We start from the raw sequence: 21,739 nt of genomic DNA on the forward strand, positions 1-21,739 counted from the left end.
TTAGATAGCTGGCCGCTAGAATAACTTACCAATCGAAAACAAATTAGCTGACATGGGCTAATTGAGTGACCATCAGTGACTGACATAACAAGAGAAAAACTGGTGATGCACAGCCACATTTTGAAATGGCACCTTCTGTATTTTACGATTCTAACTTGTAACAGTAAGTTGAGACCCCGACTGAGGTTTTTTTTGGTGGAAATCTATCAGAGGGCCTTCAAATGTTGCCCATCCCTGATATAGCCTAACATATTACTTATTATTATGTTATGTTTGTTATCAAAACGGCCAAATTGTGAGGAGGAATCATTTATTATAAATTTTGCACTTGCCTACTTCTGCAAATGTAGATAAATACACTGGTTATGATGTAGTGGAAATGCCTGCAGAAAACCTCAATGGAAGTCCACTGAAAGCAAATGAAATATATTCAGCTAGATCTTAAATCTAATCCAGTCAGTCTCCCAAAGAAGACTTACTCAACTAATCATTTAAAATGTATGTTGAGGATGTAGGCTACTAACAATGTTTTGAAAATAAATCTGTAACCTTTTTATTGAACAGTCCCAAAACTCCCATCCCTGGCTGTGAGATATTTGTCCACACAGTGACCGTGCTGTGGGGTTATGGAATAACAAGGAGCTCCATGCATTATTAATGAAAGCTCCGTCGTGAATCTGTTCAGAATAATATTAGCCATTTCCCTCCGCCTCATTACTGTGTTTTTAAGCATGTGTTTGGTCGCCATGGACACCCCACTCTACATTTTCTCTCATTCCTTCCCCCCCACGTCCCTCCTATTAAGATTCAGGTCATGGACGGCACTTGCTGTTTTTAATTTTCATTTCATCATAAGCGCTTTTAGACTATTGCCAGAGCTTATTTGCAGTTTCTGCGGACCTCTTCACTACTGCCTTCTGACAGGACAGATGCTGCAATTAATCACGCCGGACGGAGAAATGGACTTCGTTGCTCCACACAGAGATGAAGAGCCAATCACTACAGACTAAGCAAAAGCAGCCAGCCCTCAAAACCGAAATTATAAATGCCTTTTCAAACTAACTAATTGAATACAAAGCCACAATTTGAAAATTATATAAATCAGCGATATAAAATATGCATGACTTTTATTTCACAATTCTTTTACAGGTCCAGATATATTTTACAATTGGTTTAACATAAATGTCCCTCCCCCCTACATAGTCTAATGGCTTTGCTGCTCATTGTGGATATATGATAATTACTGTTTACCAGCCTTCCCTCCCCCACTCACTCACCATGTTGATGTAAGCTCAGAGCCCCCTGAGGATAGGCTATCTTAGAAATGAAGTAGTTAATATGTGGTGGTACGAAACGGTTAGTTCCTGGTGAAGAAAGAGTCAGAATCCAAAACATTTGTCAGTGAGAATGAGGACTGTTATTGAGACAAGCACCAGTTACATGCTGACTCTTCCCAGTCTCAACACTGTTTGTTTGACACAGTTACAATGGTTGGTACTCCATGTTGAAATCACAGAGAAACATATACACACTATAATAATGGCAACATGAAAAGTAGGTTTTATATCCCTGCATCGTTATTATTATTATATTATACGTCTTAGTTACTCCATACAAAGCATACAAATCTCTTTTTTTATTATTATCTTGAAATAATTATATACATAAATATTGTTTTTCTCTTTAAACTTTTCAATAGCTAACAATAAGGAGACGTCATACAAAAGTATGGCTAGTATCATATAATAGATGGAATGTCTCTGGTTGTTTTCATTTAAGCTCAAATGTTACATTAAATGTCCTATTAAGAGCTCAAAAACAAGTAGAATATTCATACTGAAATGTATTTATTCTATGGACAGTTTTCAAAAATCAGTTGGATTTTTATCTGTAAGCAAAATACAAACAAATGAATTGATGCTATTATAACTCATAAAAAAGTATAAAAGAGCAGAAATGCACTACGTGATATAGTAATCATACAGGTCATTTTTACCAATGTTTTAATTACAGCCTCACATATTAAAACTTTACAACAGGTGATATGAAAAATGTACAACTTTTCATCATGGATATATCACTTCATCTGGCAAGAAAATACCCCCATTGCCTTTTCAATTAGCTCTGACAGTGCAACAAAGTGTCTCTGCTACTTCTTCTTACTTTTGATACGTTTTGTAGTATCAAGGAGTACGTAGTGTAAAAATACATCAATCAATCATGAAACCATCAACCTTGATCGTGGAATTTTTCATTTACCATAAAATATCCCCTTTATCACACCAAAAAAAAACATAATTTAATTATTAAACATCTGAGGTAAAAACAAATACATAAAAGGAGGATTTTTTTGGAGTGTCAGTTTTAAACACACGTTTTGAGCAAATGGGTATTTTAGTGGAAAGAGGAGGTCCCCAACTCTACAAAACACTTACAGTAGGTTACATTTACAGTTTGATGACATATGATGACATAAATTATCTTATGGCAGTTTATGTCTCTCAGTCTGTTCATTCCTCCATCCCTCCATCCAGCAACCCCCACAATCCTCCATCCCCAAGACATTTTTCAGTTCCCTTTTTCCTTAAGATATTGTCTCTTGCCTTCATGCCATAGGATGAATGCGCTCAGATATCACATTGGCCTGAAATGCATGATGGTTTAATGGAGAATTTCCCTTAGGCAATTTGTTAAACAGTTACATCTGCAGGAATGTAGAGCAAGAGAAAAATGGGAAAAAGGTAGAAAGTCTCATAATATAATGGACAGTGTGGAAACAAGTTTAATGTGTGGATTACTGGTCTCCAGTATTGTACCTGTAAGTCATTCAGTTCAGGTGTTCTTCTCTGGGAGAGGTTAGAGCTGCAAAAAATGCCTGTTGAAATCCATTCAATGTGTCCAGTAGTTGAGCTGAACTGACAACTTTGACCTCATAAATAAAGCTCTATCGTTAAATAAAAACAGGGCATTCCTTCCCCTGTGTGAGTCAGGTATACCAGTCTTTTCACAAATGTGCCCAAAGTCAGTTTTGAATTGACTATTGAGCAGAGAAAGACAAACAAACAAACAATAAACAATCAATGGGCATTTGCCTACCGACTTTTCCTCATAGCGCAGCCTATTTTATAGACAAAATCCAGCTAAGGTATCTGCCCCTTTACATATCTACGTAGGTATTCATATCCGTCTATAACAATGGACAAGTTCTTTGTAAAACATTCTAATTCTTACACACTTCTTAAGTGTAACTTAGAAAAGCAATGTGGAAATTATGCTTTTATTTCTATTCCTCTTCTTTGAGATAAGATAGATATCTTCCATTCATTTGGCTCAGTAGATGGAGACCTGGGACAGAACCTGGGCGTGGGCCTGGATCTGGGAGGGGTGTGGCTGCTGGGGGGCGGGTTGGGGACTGCCCATTGAGGCGGAGCCCCCCACTGATTGAGGCGTGCTGGGTGAGTGCTGTGGTGGGGAACACTGGGACTGGTGCTGTTGCTGTTGCTGCTGTTGTTGGAGATGCTGCTGCATCTGCTGCTGGTGGAGCTGCTGCATCTGCATCTGGTGGAGTTGCAGTTGCTGTTGCTGCATGTCATGCCTCTGCTGCTGCTGCTGCTGCTGTTGTTGTTGTTGCTGCTGCTGTTGCTGCATGTTGTGTTGCTGCAGCTGCTGCTGGAGGTGGTGCTGGAAATGCTGATGCTGCATCTGCTGCTGGATCTGCTGGTGGTGCATCTGCTGCTGCTGCATCTGGTGGTGCTGCAGGTGTTGCTGCATCTGCTGCTGCTGTGTCTGCTGCTGCTGCAGCTGCTGCATGTGCCCCCCCACGCCACCCTGCATGGGCGGGCTCATCTGGGACACGGCCGTGGGCTGGGCTCCGGCCACCATGGCCCCTCCTCCACCACCTCCACCCATCTGGTTCAGCAGCTGGGATGGCACACCGTTGGGCATGTTCTGGTGCTGCACCGTCACCGAGGTCACGATCTGGTTGCCCCCCAGCCTCATCTGCAGCGGCTTGGGGGCGATGGCCCGTGGCATGCCGTTCTGGAGAGCCTGGGCCATGGAGGACATGGAGGACATGGACGGGTGCTGGGAGAGTGGCGAAGGCAGCATCAGACCTGGGGACAGGCTGGTGGAGGCCAGCGTCTGCTGGACTGAACGGATGGTCTGAGCCTCTGCTGATTCCTGGGCAGCCTGGAAGCGAAACAACAGGATGTTAGATACAGACTAGGAATGGACACTAGACTTACTCACTAAACAAATATGTTTATTTCGACAATAGCCTGAGGTAACAACTTAAAGCTATAAAGCCTCTTACTTTTCTAAGATTGTAATCTTGAAAAGATTCAGGAAGTTGATGCAGCTCATGTAGGAACATTTGAAAATCTACAGTTGAAGTCGGAAGTTTACATACACCTTAGCCAAATACATTTAAACTCAGTTTTCCACAATTCCTGACATTTAATCCTAGTAAAATTCCCTGTCTTAGGTCAGTTAGGATCACCACTTTATTTTAAGAATGTCAAATGTCAGAATAATAGTAAAGAGAATGATTTATTTCAGCTTTTATTTCTTACATCACATTCCCAGTGGGTCAGAAGTTTATATACACTCAATTAGTATTTGGTAGCATTGCCTTTAAGTTGTTTAACTTGAGTCAAACGTTTCAGGTAGCCTTTCACAAGCTTCCCACAATAAGTTAGGTGAATTTTGGCCCATTCCTCCTGACAGAGCTGGTTTAACTGAGTCAGGTTTGTAGTCCTCCTTGCTCGCACATGCTTTTTCAGTTCTGCCCACACATGTTCTATAGGATTGAGGTCAGGGCTTTTTTGCCACTACTTTGGAAGTATGCTTGGGGTCATTGTCCATTTGGAAGACCCATTTGCAACCAAGCTTCAACTTCCTGACTAATGTTTTGAGATAATTTTCATTCCTCATGATGCCATCTATTTTGTGAAGTGCACCAGACATAGCGATGGTCATTATGGCCAAACAGTTCTATTTTTGTTTCATCAGACCAGAGGACATTTCTCCAAAAAGTACGAACTTTGTCCCCATGTGCAGTTGAAAACCGTAGTCTGGCTTTTTTTTATGGCGGTTTTGGAGCAGTAGCTTCTTCTTTGCCGAGTGGCCGTTCAAGTTATGTCGATATAGGACTTGTTTTACTGTGGATATAGATACTTTTGTACCTGTTTCCTCCAGCATCTTCACGAGGTCCTTTGCTGTTGTTCTGGGATTGATTTGCACTTTTCGCACAAAGGACGTTCATCTCTAGGAGACAGAACGTGTCCTTCCTGAGCGGTATGACGGCTGCGTGGTCCCATGGTGTTCATGCTTGCGTACTATTGTTTGTACAGATGAACGTGGTACCTTCAGGCATTTGGAAATTGCTCCCAAGGATGAACCAGACTTGTGGAGGTCTACAGGCGTTTTTCTGAGGTCTTGGCTGATTTCTTTTGATTTTCCCCTGATGTCAAGCAAAGAGGCACTGAGTTTGAAGGTATGCCTTGAAATACATCCACAGGTACACATCCAATTGACTCAAATGATGTCAATTAGCCTATCAGAAGTTTCTAAAGTCATGACATAATTTTCTGGAATTTTCCAAGCTGTTTAAAGGCACAGCCAACTTAGTGTATGTAAACTTCTGACCCACTGGAATTGTGATACAGTGAATTATAAGTGAAATAATCTGTCTGTAAACAATTGTTGGAACAATGACTTGTGTCATGCACAAAGTAGATGTCCTAACCGACTTGCCAAAACTATAGTTTGTTAACAAGAAATTTGTGGAGTGGTTGAAAAATGAGTTTTAATGACTCCAACCTAAGTGTATGTAAACTTCCGACATCAACTGTAAGTTTACTACTTGTCACAATTAAATTAAAATCAAATCAATGTTTATTTGTCACATGCACAGAATACTGCATGTATAAACGGTACAGTGAAATGCTTCCTTGCAAGCGCTTCTCAACACTGCAGTACAAATATCAATAATAATCAAGTCAAATCAAAAATATAACAGTCAGAAAGTCAGAAATAAAAGTAGGGGTCTTGGGCTTCTTTCCAGCAGTTCACACTTCTGTTGGGTGAAAAGTGAAAGCAGTGTCTCACCTTTGAAACCAGGCTGGCGCGGTAGGCAGCGAGGGCTTTTAAATATTCCTTTTTAGCAGCCTCTGTTTTGCTTTTATAGCCCTGTTATGACAAGACCGACAGGAGTGAATGACAGGTGACAAACAAAGGATCACTCTGTAAAGAGATACAACATCTAAATGCAGGCATAGGCAGCACAATATAACAGACTAAAAAGCCTTCTATTTTTGATGTCTATATTCATCTATTTATTTCTGTAGCTCTCCACATATTGATTGGGAAAAGAGCGGGCGGGAGAAATTATACAATCTGACTTCATGCATCCCTTTAGAGCAATTACTGCTAATTACTGATCATCATGCATTTGCTTCCCAATCAGATATAAAATTCAAGGGCCCGTATTCACAAAGCATCTCAGAGTAGAAGTGCTCATTCAGGATCTGGTAAGTCTCCCCTGGCCTGTTCATATATAATCGTATTCAGTATGATCTAAAAGGCTAAACTGATTCTATATCAGCTCTCCTAGTCTGAGGTGCTATGGCTGCGTTTACACAGGCATCCCAATTCAGATTTGTTTTTTCTTCCACTAATTGGTCTTTTGACCAATCACATCAGATCTTTTTCAGATTGGTCAAAAGACCAATTAATGAGAAAAAAAATCTGAATTGGGCTGCCTGTGTAAACACAGCCTTTGTGAATGCAGACCCAGTGGTGTAAACGTCATAGTGTAGGACTGCTCTGACAAATAGTGATGGATTACCTGCTTCTGTTCCTCTCCCAAGCCATCCCACATGGAGGCCACTATCTTGGAAACCTCTCCAAAGGTGGCGTTGGGGTTTTGACCCTTAATGGCGGCCTGTGTATCTCTGAAGAACAGGGCGTAGGCTGAAACTGGCTTCTGGGGCTCGTTGGGGTCCTTCTTCTTCTTCTTCTTGGGGGTCTTGGGCTTCTTCCCAGCATCTGGTGCTGGGCGCTTCTCTCCTGCCATTACCTGTTACAAGAAGAGTGATCTGGTTTAGACAGATGAATGTAATTCAACGGTAACTTGTTGTAGTGCCAAAGGAATTTTATTTTGTTAAACTAGGCAAGTCAGTTAAGAACAAATTCTTATTTACAAAGACGGCCTACCCCGGCCAAACCTGGACGACGCTGGGCCAATTGTGCGCCGCCCTATGGGACTCTCAATCACGGCCTGATGTGATGCAGCCTGGATTCAAACCAGGGACTGCTGTGACGCCGCTTGCACTGAGATGCTGCGCCACTCAGGAGCCCAAATGTGCATGTGACACTTTACTAACACAACCACCCTCAACAAATGTATATGAATATCAAGCAATCACTGTGCTATTCAATCAGGTCTATTTCACACTAAAGTGAGCACAGTCTTAGTGCAGCCTTCTTTAAAATGTGTTTTTATTTAAGGCCCTTTCATAGAGTTTTCCTCACTCACCCTATTGTCCTGGTCTTGGTCGTCCTCGTTGATAGAGCTGGAGGGTGAGGGCGTGGCCGACTTGCTGGCTGGTGGTGAGGGCGAAGTATGGGGGATTTTGGGTCCTGTCATGTTCAGGCCCAGCTGGGCACTGAGCTGGGACTGGTTGATGGTGGTCAGCTGGTTCCGGGACATCATACCATTGGGGTTGTTCATGCTGATGATGGATCTCATGACCATGGCGGGGTTAGGGGGGTACTGGCGGAGGTGGCCCTGCATGTTCTGAATCAGAGGAGAAAGAGAGGGAAAAGTCAGTAAATATGACAGCATCTTTTAAGAGACTGTACTGTATCTGTAGCCTGGTCCCAGATCTGTTTGTGCTATATAGCCATTTGTTTGTCATCACAACCAAGTAGGACTTGGCTATACAGCACAAACATATATTGGACCAGAGCATAGCAGTAAAAGAATCTGATCACATTCTTCCAGACTGTCACATGGCCACAATGCATCACATAACATAACACATGGCCCTGGGTCTTTAACGTCTCCCATTATCAACTATGATGAATTATCTTGAAACCTGAGTGCCAGTTCGATCTGCCATTAATAGATGGCTTCACAGCTCAATTGATACGGTTCACAACACTCTATTGTATGGAAATCTGTGGCACAGCTTTGAATGCTCATACCCTGGTGTATAATGGACTGAGTTAGCACCCTTGAGATGGTTAAGCTACATAACCTCAAATGCCAGGACAAAAACATTTGTATGCACAATGACTACCCCGAAGACATTTTGGATTTAATGCCCATGCAACAAATAAAAATGCTATACATTTCTGTGAAGTCTGACATTTTGAAGGTTATACATTTCCCCTGGCTGGCAGATGGGGGCACAAAACGATACCTCCTCCAGTATGTTTAGAGATTAAATGCTATCTGCTGGCAGGTTTCATAGATCATACTTTAACTGCCAAAGAGTGAAAAAATATTTATATATAATCAACTCTATAAATCAACTGGCTGAAGGGATATGATTGGCATGTCATGGGCATTTTTCTTCCTCTTTATACCGTTGTGGGTATATCATACCATCTTCATATTTTCTAATATATTTTCCAGATAAAACATTATGGTTTTCAAAAGCTCTTTGTGTAAAGAGAGGGAGAGGTAGGTGTTTGCATTGATTGCACTGAGGATGAAATTACATGGCCTGCCATTCTCTCAGAGGGGAGAATGATCAGCAGTGCAGCAGAGCTGACAGGGAATAGTGAAAAATAACCGAACACAACAAAAATGTGATTTGTTTGGGAGGTGTGTGTGTTTGTGTGGTGTGTGTATGTGTGTGTTCGTGTGTTCTCCCTGAGTAACATCCATCTGGTATTCAGCAGCAGCACAAACTCCATATCTCCCAACATCAACACATCATATACCCACACACCTTGCTTTATTGAGAGAACCTTACCAACCCTGTCTTCAAAACAATATTCAAACACCTTCTCAGAACAGAAACATATTGAATTTACAATCCATGTCTCCCATCTTTCTCATATGCCATGTCTACTACTTATCATAAAACAGTACAAGGCAGAATTGTATTCAATATTTACATAGAAATACTCCACCAGAGATGCAATAGAATACAATTTATAGACATATTTTTCTGATGATGCAAATCATTAAATTCTCTCTTTGAATAAATGGTTAAATAAAACATGCCAACCATTCAATTCGCTCTTTGAATAAATGGTGAAATAAACTTGAGCAATGGGATAGCGATGTAATGTTGATTTACATATCTTCAGTTTGAAACTGTTCCACTTGATGTGCAAGTCTCATTGTCACCTCCAGTAGTGAGCTACAGGAAGTGAGTGCTCTCAGAATGACTCTCTGCTCATTGAGAGCATCACACTGAGCTCTTTAGCCATGACTATCTATGTAACAACATTTCAACACTTCTACACAATATCACAATGATGCAATATCACTTAGAGCAATGACACATCCTGCCATTTGTGTCAAATGTTGAGTTTTCTTCATAATGTCCCTGCCCTATTCAAAGATCGTTTGCCTTTCAAAATGTATCTTGTGTTTGCTGGCTTTAGTGATAGCTGGCCTTTTTGTAAATGGGTTTGTGGTGAAATAGCTTACACTAGTGTTACAATAATATCACATAACCCAGATTGCTAAACAGACTATAGTGGTATAATCTAATAAACTGGACTGGTGACTATAAATACATCTACGGCTCTTTACAGCTCACAACTATTTACCTAAAAGAGTGAGTGATTAATGTAATCTATATGAAAAAACGATATATTTGCTATGTAACTACTGTGTTAAAAAAGTACCATGTATGTAAAATGTGTGTAACATATATGCTGTTTGTAACAAAAAAGCTGTACAAACAAAGTTACTTTTGTCCTCCGAAGAGGAGTTAGTGATTATAGAGTAGGCGAACATACCCTAGCTTAGGCCTAATGTTAACACATCTATGTTAACCATGCTATCAAAACACCCCTGGATAATACTAGTCCGTGAAAAAGGAAATACATCATTTCCAGCTACAGTGGCTGTGATTGTAATGTGTGAATCTGCAACAAGTCTGTTAATTTATGTCCTTCTGTCCTCTCATTTGCATTTTAATTGGAATATTGGCTGCATCCCAAATGGCACCCTATTCTTTATATAGTGTATACTTTTAACCAGGGCCCAAAGTGCACTATGTAGGGAATAGGGTGCCTTTGGGACGCAGATATTGTCTGCAGTCACAGCAGACATCTAAGAAGATAGCTTGATAGTCATCATAAATCTGTAAATAAGTCCTTATCTCGAATGCACAGTGGCCAGATGTGACAAGCCAATCCCTTCTCTTCTCTCCCCTATCAGGCTCCATCCAACGTGTGTGTGTGTGTGTGTGTGTGTGTGTGTGTGTGTGTGTGTGTGTGTGTGTGTGTGTGTGTGTGTGTGTGTGTATACATGGACATGTGTATCAAACACCACAAGTAAACCCAGAGTCTATGCAATCTACTCTCCAATCAATAAGGCTTGTGATGGAAATATTGAGATGGAGTCTCTCAACATCTATGCCTTTTAAAAAACCTCAAGCTCAAGGAGCCAGCAGCAAAATGATACACAGCAAGTCATGTGTACCTGTCAAGCCGTCACAAGTATATTGGCTTGTTTGATAGAAGGTTGTTGGCTTTGACTACACATCCTATCCTCTCCCCTGCACCAAAGCATCCAAACAACTATGTATAAGATGCAATAAAAAACCCAACAATAGCCGAGACCCTTCCACAACACACTGGCTAATAAACACAGCAGCTGGACTGAAAATGCAATATTACTCATTCAGAAGTACCAGAGATAAAATCTCAATAGCAGTGATGTCAATGAAAAGAGCCTTCGGTCTGTTCTTGAAGATATTGGAATCAGAATTTGGGGAGGTGGGAAATTTATTACCAGTGGCACTGTGTGAGCCGTAACAGGCTGAAAAGAATGTTAACAAGTTCAATTTCCCTTCAATCAACGACAGAGGCTCTTGGAAATGTTCCATTGCAGAAGAGGGGTAAAATCATCTATATGGTAATTATAAGGATGAATCCCCCAGTAACTTTCGCCAGCATGAAAGGTCAGTCCTATTAAAGATAGTTTATCAGTCCTCTGCACATAGTCCTTTATTGCATGTGCTTTTAAACGGGTACATCTTATTTTCTTACTCCCTTTTCGGCTACCTGGCCGCAGAAACTTGGTGCTTAAGCCAAATGAGAAAAATGGAATTTAGAATGCTGGTAAAGGCTATAATAGTATGAAGATAAATTGTTTTTCGACTCCTCTCTCCTGTCTCTGGCTTTAACAAACCTCACGTTATACTGCTGTGCATATACACAGTCACAGTCCGTCCACTGACTAACCCCTCTCTATCCAACCCCCAAGCCCAAAAACAAATTCTTCCCTTCCACAACCTTCCCCCATTTTCCCCGGTGCACTGTGGGTATTTAAAAGTTGTTCAACATGATATCATTTCATTTCAAGCGCTGGCTGCCTGAGAAAACTAAATTACAGAATCAATCATACAGAAGGTCAGGTTGAGACTTCATTACAAGTATTGCATGCCTGCATGAATATCTTTCATTTCTGACTGACCCAATATGTCACAACATCTGTCTGGCTGAAAGTAAAAAGAGAAAAGAAACAGGACGAAGAAAAAAATTACAAAAAAATCCACTCTCTGAAATTGATGTACAACTGATGTCAGTGCTACTCAGCTTGGAAGGAAGATAAGAGAGTGTAAAAAAAAACATTGTTTCTGCAACACTGGTCATATTTTCCATTTTATTCAAGACACAGTGGTTTGTGATGGGTCAGAATCTAGGGGATTACATTCATAGACTATCTGTACACTATCAGGGTGTAATTAACCATACTGTACATACAGTCAGCTACAAATCCCCAGGTCAGACCCAATTGCATGGCATTGCTGGGTGTTGGCTATAGAGCAAAACAACTGTGGATGAATGTACTAGTCTAGCTGGGTAAATGTTTGTGTGTAATAAGTCATTAGGGTGAATGTAGCACAAATGATTCAGATTAGATTCCTACTGACTAGACTTTGGCCAATAGTCAGTATGTATTCATGTAAATACAATAAACATGCATCTCTGCATCAATTTTTGGCAACAAACCTAGAAAGATACATTTTACTCCATATTAATTTCTACTCAAGTGGGATATTTGGGCTATTTCTAATCCAATTATGAAGATATGACACATAGAAGGGACCTTTTTATAGACAGCCATATCCACCCATGCTTTTACTTTCTTACAAGGGAGGAAACACGGGAAAAGTCTAATTCTGTGCAAAGATACAGTAGAGAAGACAAGGAGATTTTCTGAAATAGCACCCAGAGGCCTGTGCAGTGCATCGGAGAGAGAGAGAGAGAGAGAGAGAGAGAGAGAGAGAGAGAGAGAGAGAGAGAGAGAGAGAGAGAGAGAGAGAGAGAGAGAGAGAGAGAGAGAGAGAGAGAGAGAGAGAGAGAGAGAGAGAGAGAATGAATGAAGGGAGCTCTAAATAAATAGATACTGGCAGTTCCACCTCCAATAGTATTTGGCACTATTGACAGAGACCAAATCACAAATCAGGAGGACACATGCTGCGAGACACAAATGACAGTCAGAAGCTTGTTAGGAGAGCAGATTAAATAAATAATGACTTGCTTTCTGCCAGCCGTTTCTGACTGTCTGCAGCCCACAGAAATGTATTTCTCTTTGTAGAACCATAGCATCTGTGGCCAATTTGCTAGACATACATGGAGCATTAGGGGAAGGGAATTAGTGGAACACTTGGCAGAGCAACTACATGGAGGGGGATTTGAAAATAGTACAGGTACATTGTACACGCATTGGTTTGTTTTTTCTGTCATGGTGGTGTAGCGAGAGGCTATCACAGTTCCGAATTACCCACTGCCACAGAGCTAAGAGAACAGAGAAAACTATTTGGGGAATATGAAAACTGTGGCTGGTTGGGAAACGTATTTACTATGGTTTATTTGCATGGTTTATTTATATGTCCTTGCAGACGTTTCAAATAAGAGATACACATCAGTGTAGTCTACATAATGTTGTCCCCCAATGTCATTCCACTGACAAAATAAACCTAAAACGTAATTACACTTTTATAAACACTATATAGTTAATTAAAATAGTTACTTCCCTCAACCCTTTTCAAATCTCAAACCAAAGACAATGGCATAGATCAATGTAATTTCCCTGCATTGTCTCTGTGTTCAGGACTTTTGGGGATCAATCCCATATCCAGAACATAATGGATGGAGTTCACGGTCGGTAAGCCTTTCTGCCTTTCTGTCTGTGGCACAATGTTTGCTGAGTGATAAAGGAGCAGAGCAGTGTGCAACAGTCTCCCAGTGACAATGCCACAAGGCAAAGGAGCAGAAACCTCACATTCTTTCCCTGTAGTTTTAATAGAGTCTCCTTACAATCAGAGACATGAGCCATGCAAATGGTGTTAAAGAGGAATAATGTTGGAGAATCAAATCTAATCCTCCACCAAGTCGTGAGAACAGTCAGGACCGTAATTGTGTCAAGGTTCCGTTTCTTCTCCAGATGTAAAAAAGCTTAACTGACCATGAAATGAAAATTCTTTAGGCAAAAGCCTTCCGGGGCTCGCTTATGCAGCACAGATATTTTAAAAGCTGCAATTATTTTACATGCCAGCAGCATGGAATGGAGGAAAAAAGGCAATAAAATGTTCTAGTGCCTGCCCATATCGGAACGTAAATATATATTCTGTAATATCATATGCGATTCACCATATGTGTCTGGTTTAAAAGTGGGGGGTCTGAAATACATTTTTACATGGATAATATGGCTAAAACTGTCATGATATTTTTGTTCAATGTAATGATTTTTTTGCAGTTCAGCCACAAAAAACACAGCATCAATATCATCATCTCACAGCAAGTGACATTTCCACATTTCCTCCTCAATGCATTTCATCCTCAATGGCATTTAAGAATGCTTTTTCTATCAAAATGTTTTGAATCTATAACATAGAACTCTATCAACATAAAGAAAGTGTTTACCGGGTTCCGGAACCATTCCACATTCTCATCCACATCAATGGACAGGAAGGCTAAGCTGGAGATCCATTCATTGACTCCCTTTCTAAGTACTCACACCGAAAGGTTAATTCTAGTAGCATTGTGTTATTTAACCAAATACAAAACCTGGGATTCTGAACTCAAACAAAGCTCTGTCTGTCAGTTGACTGAGTGCATTCAGGCTCTGAACATAACAACATGTAGATAAAGGCATGGAAACACATCATGTGACAGTGGAGGGGACAGGACAGAACAGAATGATGCATCAGCATCTACAGAACAGAGTTTCTGGAACCAACATCGATAATACTGTATACGGACCCATGAAACAGTGGCACTTTTTGGGGACTCACTTTCACCACTCCCTGTGGGGGAAAAAATACATTGTGCCATCATGCCCATGATCCATTAATATATTTTCCTATTACAAATAGGGTTATTTTGGTAGGCTTTGTTTTTCCTTTATAAACCCAAACAGAATTCAGTATTTACATACTGCGACCATTGTCTAGCTAGCATTGTGATACTATTCCATCCTCCAGCTTTATAAACGGGCCAGATGCTGTGCCAGATGCAGTAACAACTGGAGGTGTGCACTGAGTGCAGTGAAGGTTACTCTATGGCCTAATAAAGGGTAAGGGTATTCTCCTGGTACTCAGATCATACTGTAATGGTCACATGCGCTCTCCTGACCTGTTTATATGACAGCACCTTGATCCTGTACCCAAGTGTTGGTGCTTGGTACTCTATTTTCTCTGTGCATTAACAGATCTATCAGATTGACACCTTATACCCGCCCTACCCCTATAATTATTGAAGAGGTGCATGACCTAATTGCACGCTGTACTTGATGCCTATGCATGTGACCGTAGTATCTATTAAACCCCTCAACCCTAAGTGTTGGTCCAGTCTAGTACTCACCAATGGCAGGCCGTTGATACTGGAGAGCCCCTCCTGGTCCATGAGGTTGCGTGAGATGGTGATGGAGGGCAGCTCAAGGCTCTGAGGGGGGAACTGGGGGGTGAAGGGTCCCCTGTGCTGGAGCGGGTGCCCCGGGAAGGGGGAGTCCACATCCGATAGGCCCAAGCCAGACTCTGTCTCTGGAGGAGGGGTGATGGGAGGGATCTCAAACTCCTCGTCTCCCAGGCTGGGGGTGTGGAATGTCTAGAGAGCAGATAGGGAGAGGGAAGAACACGGTCATATCATTGGATTCATGTTTACGAATAAATACAGATCATCTGTACTGTATAGGAAACTAGTAGTGAAAGTTGGCTGAGCGAGAAAAAGGAAGGAAAAGCACACTGTCACATCAATGGATTAATTTATGATCAATGTATGTGTACTGTCGCTACAAGCCTAGATACTTTATAATGACATTTAGCTAAAACTATCTGCAGATGTAAGATCTTAATTTGAGCCAGTTTGTTACAGCAGGAAAATAATCCTGCAGCAACAGGAAATGTGAATTATTATGTGGATTATAATTCATGGAAATAATAGAAAAATATGAACATCCAATTTATCAGGTGCAGGCCAGAAGAACGTATCAAAGAAAGAATACATGTCCACAACTGTAACGTTCGTCAAAAGGAGTCGACCAAGGTGCAGCGTGGAATATGTTAATCTTGTGATTTATTTACTCAGAACACGAATAAAAAGTAATGAACAAAGAAAATACGACCGTCACGTTCTGTAGGCACACAAAGCAATACAAAAATAAGATCCCCAAAAAAAGGCTGCCTAAGTATGGTTCCTAATCAGAGACAACGATAGACAGCTGCCTCTGGTTAGGAACCATACTCCGCCCAACACAAAGAAATACAAAACATAGAATGCCCACCCCACACCCTGACCTAACCACATAGAGAAACAAACCCTCTCTCTCAGGTCAGGGCGTGACAGTACCCCCCCCCAAAGGTGCGGCCGCAAACTTGAACCTATAGGGGAGGGTCCGGGTGGGCATCTATACTTGGCGGCGGCTCTGGTTCGGGGCGTAGCCCCCACACCGCCCGCTGATCCCCCCACTTCTGTGTCGCCGGAGGAACCAAACCGTGGATCAGCGCCGGAGGCTCTGAACTGCCGACCACCGCTGAAGACTCTGGGCTGCAGGCCGCCGCTGAAGACTCGTGGCTGCAGACCGTCGCTGAAGACTCGGGGATGCAGACTGCCGCTGAAGACTCGGGGCTGCAGGCCGCCGCTGAAGACTCGGGGTTGCAGACCGTCGCTGAAGACTCGGGGATGCAGACCGCCGCTGAAGACTCGGGGCTGCTGACCGCCGCTGAAGACTCCGGGCTGCATACCGTCGCTGGAGGCTCCGGACTGGGGAGTGTCGCTGGAGGCTCCGGACTGGGGAGTGTCGCTGGAGGCTCCGGACTGAGGAGCGTCGCTGGAGGCTCCGGACTGGGGAGCGTCGCTGGAGGCTCCGGACTGGAGAGCGTCGCTGGAGGCTCCGGACTGGAGAGCGTCGCTGGAGGCTCCGGACTAGAGAGCGTCGCTGGAGGCTCCGGACTGGAGAGCATCGCTGGAGGCTCCGGACTGGAGAGCATCGCTGGAGGCTCCGGACTGGAGAGCGTCGCTGGAGGCTCCGGACTGGAGAGCGTCTCTGTAGGTTCCGGACTGGGGACCGTCGCTGCAGGCTTCGTGCCATGGATCTTCACTACTGGTTCCGCGCCATGGATCATCACTGGAGGCTTTGTGCCATGGATCATCACTGGAGGCTCCGGGCCATGGATTATCACTGGAGGCTTCGTGCCATGGATCATCCCTACAGGCTCCGGGCCATGGATCATCACTGGAGGCTTCGTGCCATGGATCATCCCTACATGCTCCGGGCCATGGATTATCACTGGAGGCATGGGACCATTGGTCATCACTGAAGGCTTCCTACGTGGAGCTGGAACCGGTGTCACCGGACTGGGGAGACGCACAGGAGACTGGGTGCGCAGAGCAGGCACAGGGCACACTGGGCCGCTGAGGCGCACCGGAGGTCTGGAGCTCAGGGCTGGCACACCCCGTCCTGGCTGGATGGTCACTGTAGCCCAGCACGGGCGGGGCGCTGGTACAAGACGAACTGTGCTGCGCTGGTGAACGGGGGTACTGTGCGTAGAGCAGGCACAGGATAACCTGGGCCGTAGAGACGCACTGGAGACCAGATACGCTGAGCCGGCGCACTTCTTCCTGGCTGACGGCCAACTCTAGCACGGCAACGGTGAGGAGCTTGCACCGAGCGCACCGGGCTGTGAGTGCGCACTGGTGACACAGTGCACATCACCGCATAACACGGTGCTTGCTCGGTCACTCGCTCCCCACGGTAAGCACAAGGAGTTTGCTCAGGTCTTAAAACCGCCTTAGCCAATCTACCCGTGTGCCCCCCACCAATTTGTTTTGCCGCTGCCTCTCGGCCTCCTGTTGCTTGCCTAGCCGTTCTTCCCAGTATCGCCGTTCCGCCTTTGCTGCCTCTATCTCCTCCGGCGGGCAGCGATACTCTCCCGGCCTTGTCCAAGGTCCTGCCCCATCCAGGATCTCCTCCCAGGTCCAGTCATCCTGCCCATGCTGCTTGGTCTTTTTGTGGTGGGATCTTCTGTAACGTTCGTCAAAAGGAGTCGACCAAGGTGCAGCGTAGAATATGTTCATCTTGTGATTTATTTACTCAGAACACGAATAAAAAGTAATGCACAAAGAAAATACGACCGGCACGTTCTGTAGGCACACAAAGCAATACAAAATTAAGATCCCACAAACATAGGTGGAAAAAAGGCTGCCTAAGTATGGTTCCTAATCAGAGACAACAATAGACAGCTGCCTCTGGTTAGGAACCATACTCGGCCCAACACAAAGAAATACAAAACATAGAATGTCCACCCCACACCCTGACCTAACCACATAGAGAAACAAACCCTCTCTCTCGGGTCAGGGCATGACAACAACTCTGGAATGATCCCAATGATCATGTTACAGAGAACTTTCCTGCAATGCAGGAAATGTTAAACGTGTAGTGTATTTGAGGTGTAAAAATGATTCTGAAGTTTGTAATTTCCACTTCAAAATTTCAGAGTAGATTTTTCCTTATGAAAAATGTGTGAACCCCTACATAAATGTACATTAATTATAATCAAAGGAAAAAAGGAATATCTGCAACTCTCCTATGCTCCCATGGGGATTTAATCAGACGCACAAAACAGATGTTTCCATCCGAGTTGGAATCACTCTTATCTCTCATACCTGCATGAAGCCTTCCTTTCAGGGATTTATTGTTTAAAGGATGAGAAGTTAGGTGGAGTGGTACTAACACTTATCTATAACCATACAGAGATGTAACATTTCTTAAAACCCATTAAAGTCCACTCTGAGCAAAGTAAGGAGTGAAGAGGGGGAAAAAAGCAACTGCAAAAAAGTTAAGAAATCATGAGAGAGGAGAGGATACATGATAAAAGCCCTTTAATCTCAGGGATGGAAGATGTTGGGTCTGAAGTGCAAAGAAAATTCACGTCACAGAAACATGGGTTTAAAGAAAATGTTCTGAGAAATATTATGCTTGGCCAGAAGGGTTTCTCATTGTTCCCCTTGGTTGAACCTTTAAATCTGCTCATCAAACAGTCTAATCCCTCTGCCTGCAGAATTCAAGCTTTTGGTCACACTTAATTAGCTTATTTGGATTCTTGGAGACGGTACCAACTGCTCTGCTCACCTACTGCTGGTCTTGTCTTCATTGGTACATTCCTTAAGCCACTCTGTAAAAGGCCAACGTATTCACATAGCGACCCACAATGACCACATCTGAGTTACATGCATATAGGACGCGCCACAATTGGATATAGCAACTACTAGCATGGCAGTCAAGATACTCTTTTCTCAATATCAAAGGTCTTAAATCGATTTGAAAAACATATTTCTGTTAGCTTTAGGTCAGTGTGTTGATATCAGTGTTAATACACTTTTTACCAGGGCAAGCTTAGAGGGGAGGCAGAACAGAAGTCCATCAGTCTCTCTCACTCTCTTTTTCTCTCTCTCTTTCTCTAGAACAGGCAATGAAAAAAACCCAAGGCAGTGGCAGCAGAGGGAATATGCCAGCCTAGTCCTTGATTAGAGAGTAGTAATGTTTCTGTTGCTTGCTTTAGCACACAGACACTTGAAACTAATTCAATGCCTACTCAGGGCAGCTGTCTTGACAAGCACTGATGAATTCCAGAGGCAGAGACAGTTAATAGAGTTGTATTTTCCTGTTCCCCTAGTTTCAGACCACTTTTCAACTTTCTGACGCTTGTTTCACAGCTGTTCAATCAGTTCTCCTTTCTGAAGGAGCCACTGCATGTTCATCACAGCTCTGGACTCTGGCTTAAGGCTTCCTCATGCTTCGGTTTGGCGGGCGCCTAGCAGAACTCGGCTAGGCGCACCAAACTAGTGTGCTCGCATATCTTCGACCTTTGCTTGAAAAGACCTTCACTTGAAAAATTTGAAAAAAAATGCCAATATTACTAGTCCATCTTGAGACGCCGTAGCCAGTATAGAATTCCTCAAAATGAAAGACTAATCTAAGATAACAAAAAAAATCGGTCATTAATTTTGATGTTTTTACCAAGGAGATCTTAGTCGTGCAATTTTACATCTAACTAGGATGTTGGGTTTAGTATTTCTCAAGTGAAAAAATGTGCATGAAAACGAGTCGTCTATCGTTGAATGACAACAAACACTTCATCGAACAATCCCTACTGTTGACCAATTACAGACGAAAGGGCACAGATTCGGCTTGCCTTGAGAAAAAATATCGTGTTTATGAACAGCCGAAAAAACCCTTGCCGAAGGCCAAAACAAACAAAAATGTCATAAAATGTCATCATAATTTATGCATGAACTGTTTCAGTTGGGAAGCATACGGACACTTTTATACTCTCTTAGAAAAAAGGGCTCCAAAAGGGTTCTTTGGCTGTCCCCATAGGATAACCATTTTTGGTTCCACATAGAACCCTTTTGGGTTCCATGTAGAACCCTCTGTGGAAAAGGTCCTACATAGAACCCAAAAGGGTTTTACCTGGATTCAAAATGGGTTCTCCTATGGGGACAGCCAAAGAACCCTTTTGGAACCCTTTTTTTCAAAAGGGGTTCTTCAAAGAGTTCTCCTATTGGAACAGCCAAAGAACCATTTAAGGTTCGTGATATATATTTTTTCTAAGAGTGTAGAGGAGAGCAGGATAAATTACAGAAAGCTTTAAACAAACAATTTACTGTGCACTACTCTACTACTGCCATCTTATTTCATGTTAACGTCACTGAAAAAGCACTGGAACCTGTTTTGTCTCCATGCCTAACAATGAAAACACAAAGTGTTTAAAACATAAATAGTGTAAAAGGGGAACTGTCATGACTCAACGGTGTAGAGCTATAGCCAGGGCCACATGGCAGTGATCAGGAGAGAACATCATCATCACAGGCTTCATTACCAATCTGAACCTGTCATTAGAGAAGAATGATGTGCAGTAAAAAGGGCCTCTCTGTTTGTTTGGCTGGGTTCACAGGCCTCAGAAGGATACTTTAGGGGAGGAAAAAAGGACATCACCATTACATTCATTTGTATTACTCTCTGACCTTTTCATATGGGTACAACTTGCCAAGATCTGTGTGGAAGAAGCTAAACCAGGACAGTGAACAGAGCTGGATAGGGATGTTGGACCGTAGGCTGATGCATTGTAGCCTGAATTATACAGGCAAGCAGGACGGGGTTTGAGACAGCCTTCCCTAAGATGAAGGTGAGCAAAGGTGAGTTCCATTTTTATAGTAAAACACAGCAAATGTGACGGTGACCTTTAAGATAAACAGACCTGCCCCTGGAGGGCAGGAATAGAGGAATGTTTTTTTCCTAGATACTGCTAAATAGTGTAACGGAGGGAGGGAGCGAGGGAAGGAGGAAGGGAGGGAGAGAGGAAGTGAGATCGGTATCAAAGACTGTGGTTGTGTTCCTCGTCTCCCGTCCTTAATGATGATCCAAATTAACATCTGCACGAGTTGGGAGCTGAAAATTGAGACATGAAGTTAGCTAAGGCTCGTCTGGGGTACGGAGGGAGTGTGTCAGCTGTCAGTGCAGGGCAGGCCTCTATTCTTATAGCCTTTAGCCATACCCTTATCCTACTTCTCCTCTGTTCCTCTGGTGATGTAGAGGTTAATCCAGGACCTGCAATGCCTAGCTCCACTCCTACTCCCCAGGTGCTCTCATTTGTTGACTTCTGTAACCGTAAAAGCCTTGGTTTCATGCATGTTAACATTAGAAGCCTACTCCATAAGTTTGCTTTATTCACTGCTTTAGCATACTCTGCCAACCCAGATGTCTTAGCCGTGTCTGAATCCTGGCTTAGGAAAACCACCAAAACCCCTGAAAGTTCCATCCCGAACTATAACATTTTCCGACAAGATAGAACTGCCAAAAGGGGCGGTGTTGCAATCTACTGCAGAGATAGCCTGCAGAGTTCTGTCTTATTATCCAGGTCTGTACCCAAACAATTCGAGATTCTACTTTTAAAATCCATCTTTCCAGAAACAAGTCTCTCACCGTTGCCGCTTGCTATAGACCACCCTCTGCCCCCAGCTGTGCCCTGGACACCATATG

The 21,739-nt window shown here is 42.9% G+C and overlaps 1 protein-coding gene across 1 annotated transcript in view; it reads right to left on the minus strand.

The window, feature by feature from the left end:
• Window positions 1-1,830: 1,830 nt before the first annotated feature.
• The window catches only part of LOC106587588 (TOX high mobility group box family member 3), a 69,539-nt gene continuing 49,630 nt past the window's right edge, over window positions 1,831-21,739 (minus strand). Inside the window, exons 3-7 of the mRNA XM_014176114.2 lie at window positions 15,064-15,306; window positions 7,538-7,798; window positions 6,848-7,078; window positions 6,109-6,189; window positions 1,831-4,188 (exon numbers count right to left, since the gene is read on the minus strand). Coding sequence (XP_014031589.1) covers window positions 3,331-4,188; window positions 6,109-6,189; window positions 6,848-7,078; window positions 7,538-7,798; window positions 15,064-15,306 — 1,674 coding nt within the window. The 3' untranslated portion in view covers window positions 1,831-3,330. The remainder of the gene's footprint in view (window positions 4,189-6,108; window positions 6,190-6,847; window positions 7,079-7,537; window positions 7,799-15,063; window positions 15,307-21,739) is intronic.

Source organism: Salmo salar, chromosome ssa26, assembly GCF_905237065.1.
Source record: "Salmo salar chromosome ssa26, Ssal_v3.1, whole genome shotgun sequence".
NCBI classification, from domain to species: Eukaryota; Metazoa; Chordata; class Actinopteri; order Salmoniformes; family Salmonidae; genus Salmo; species Salmo salar.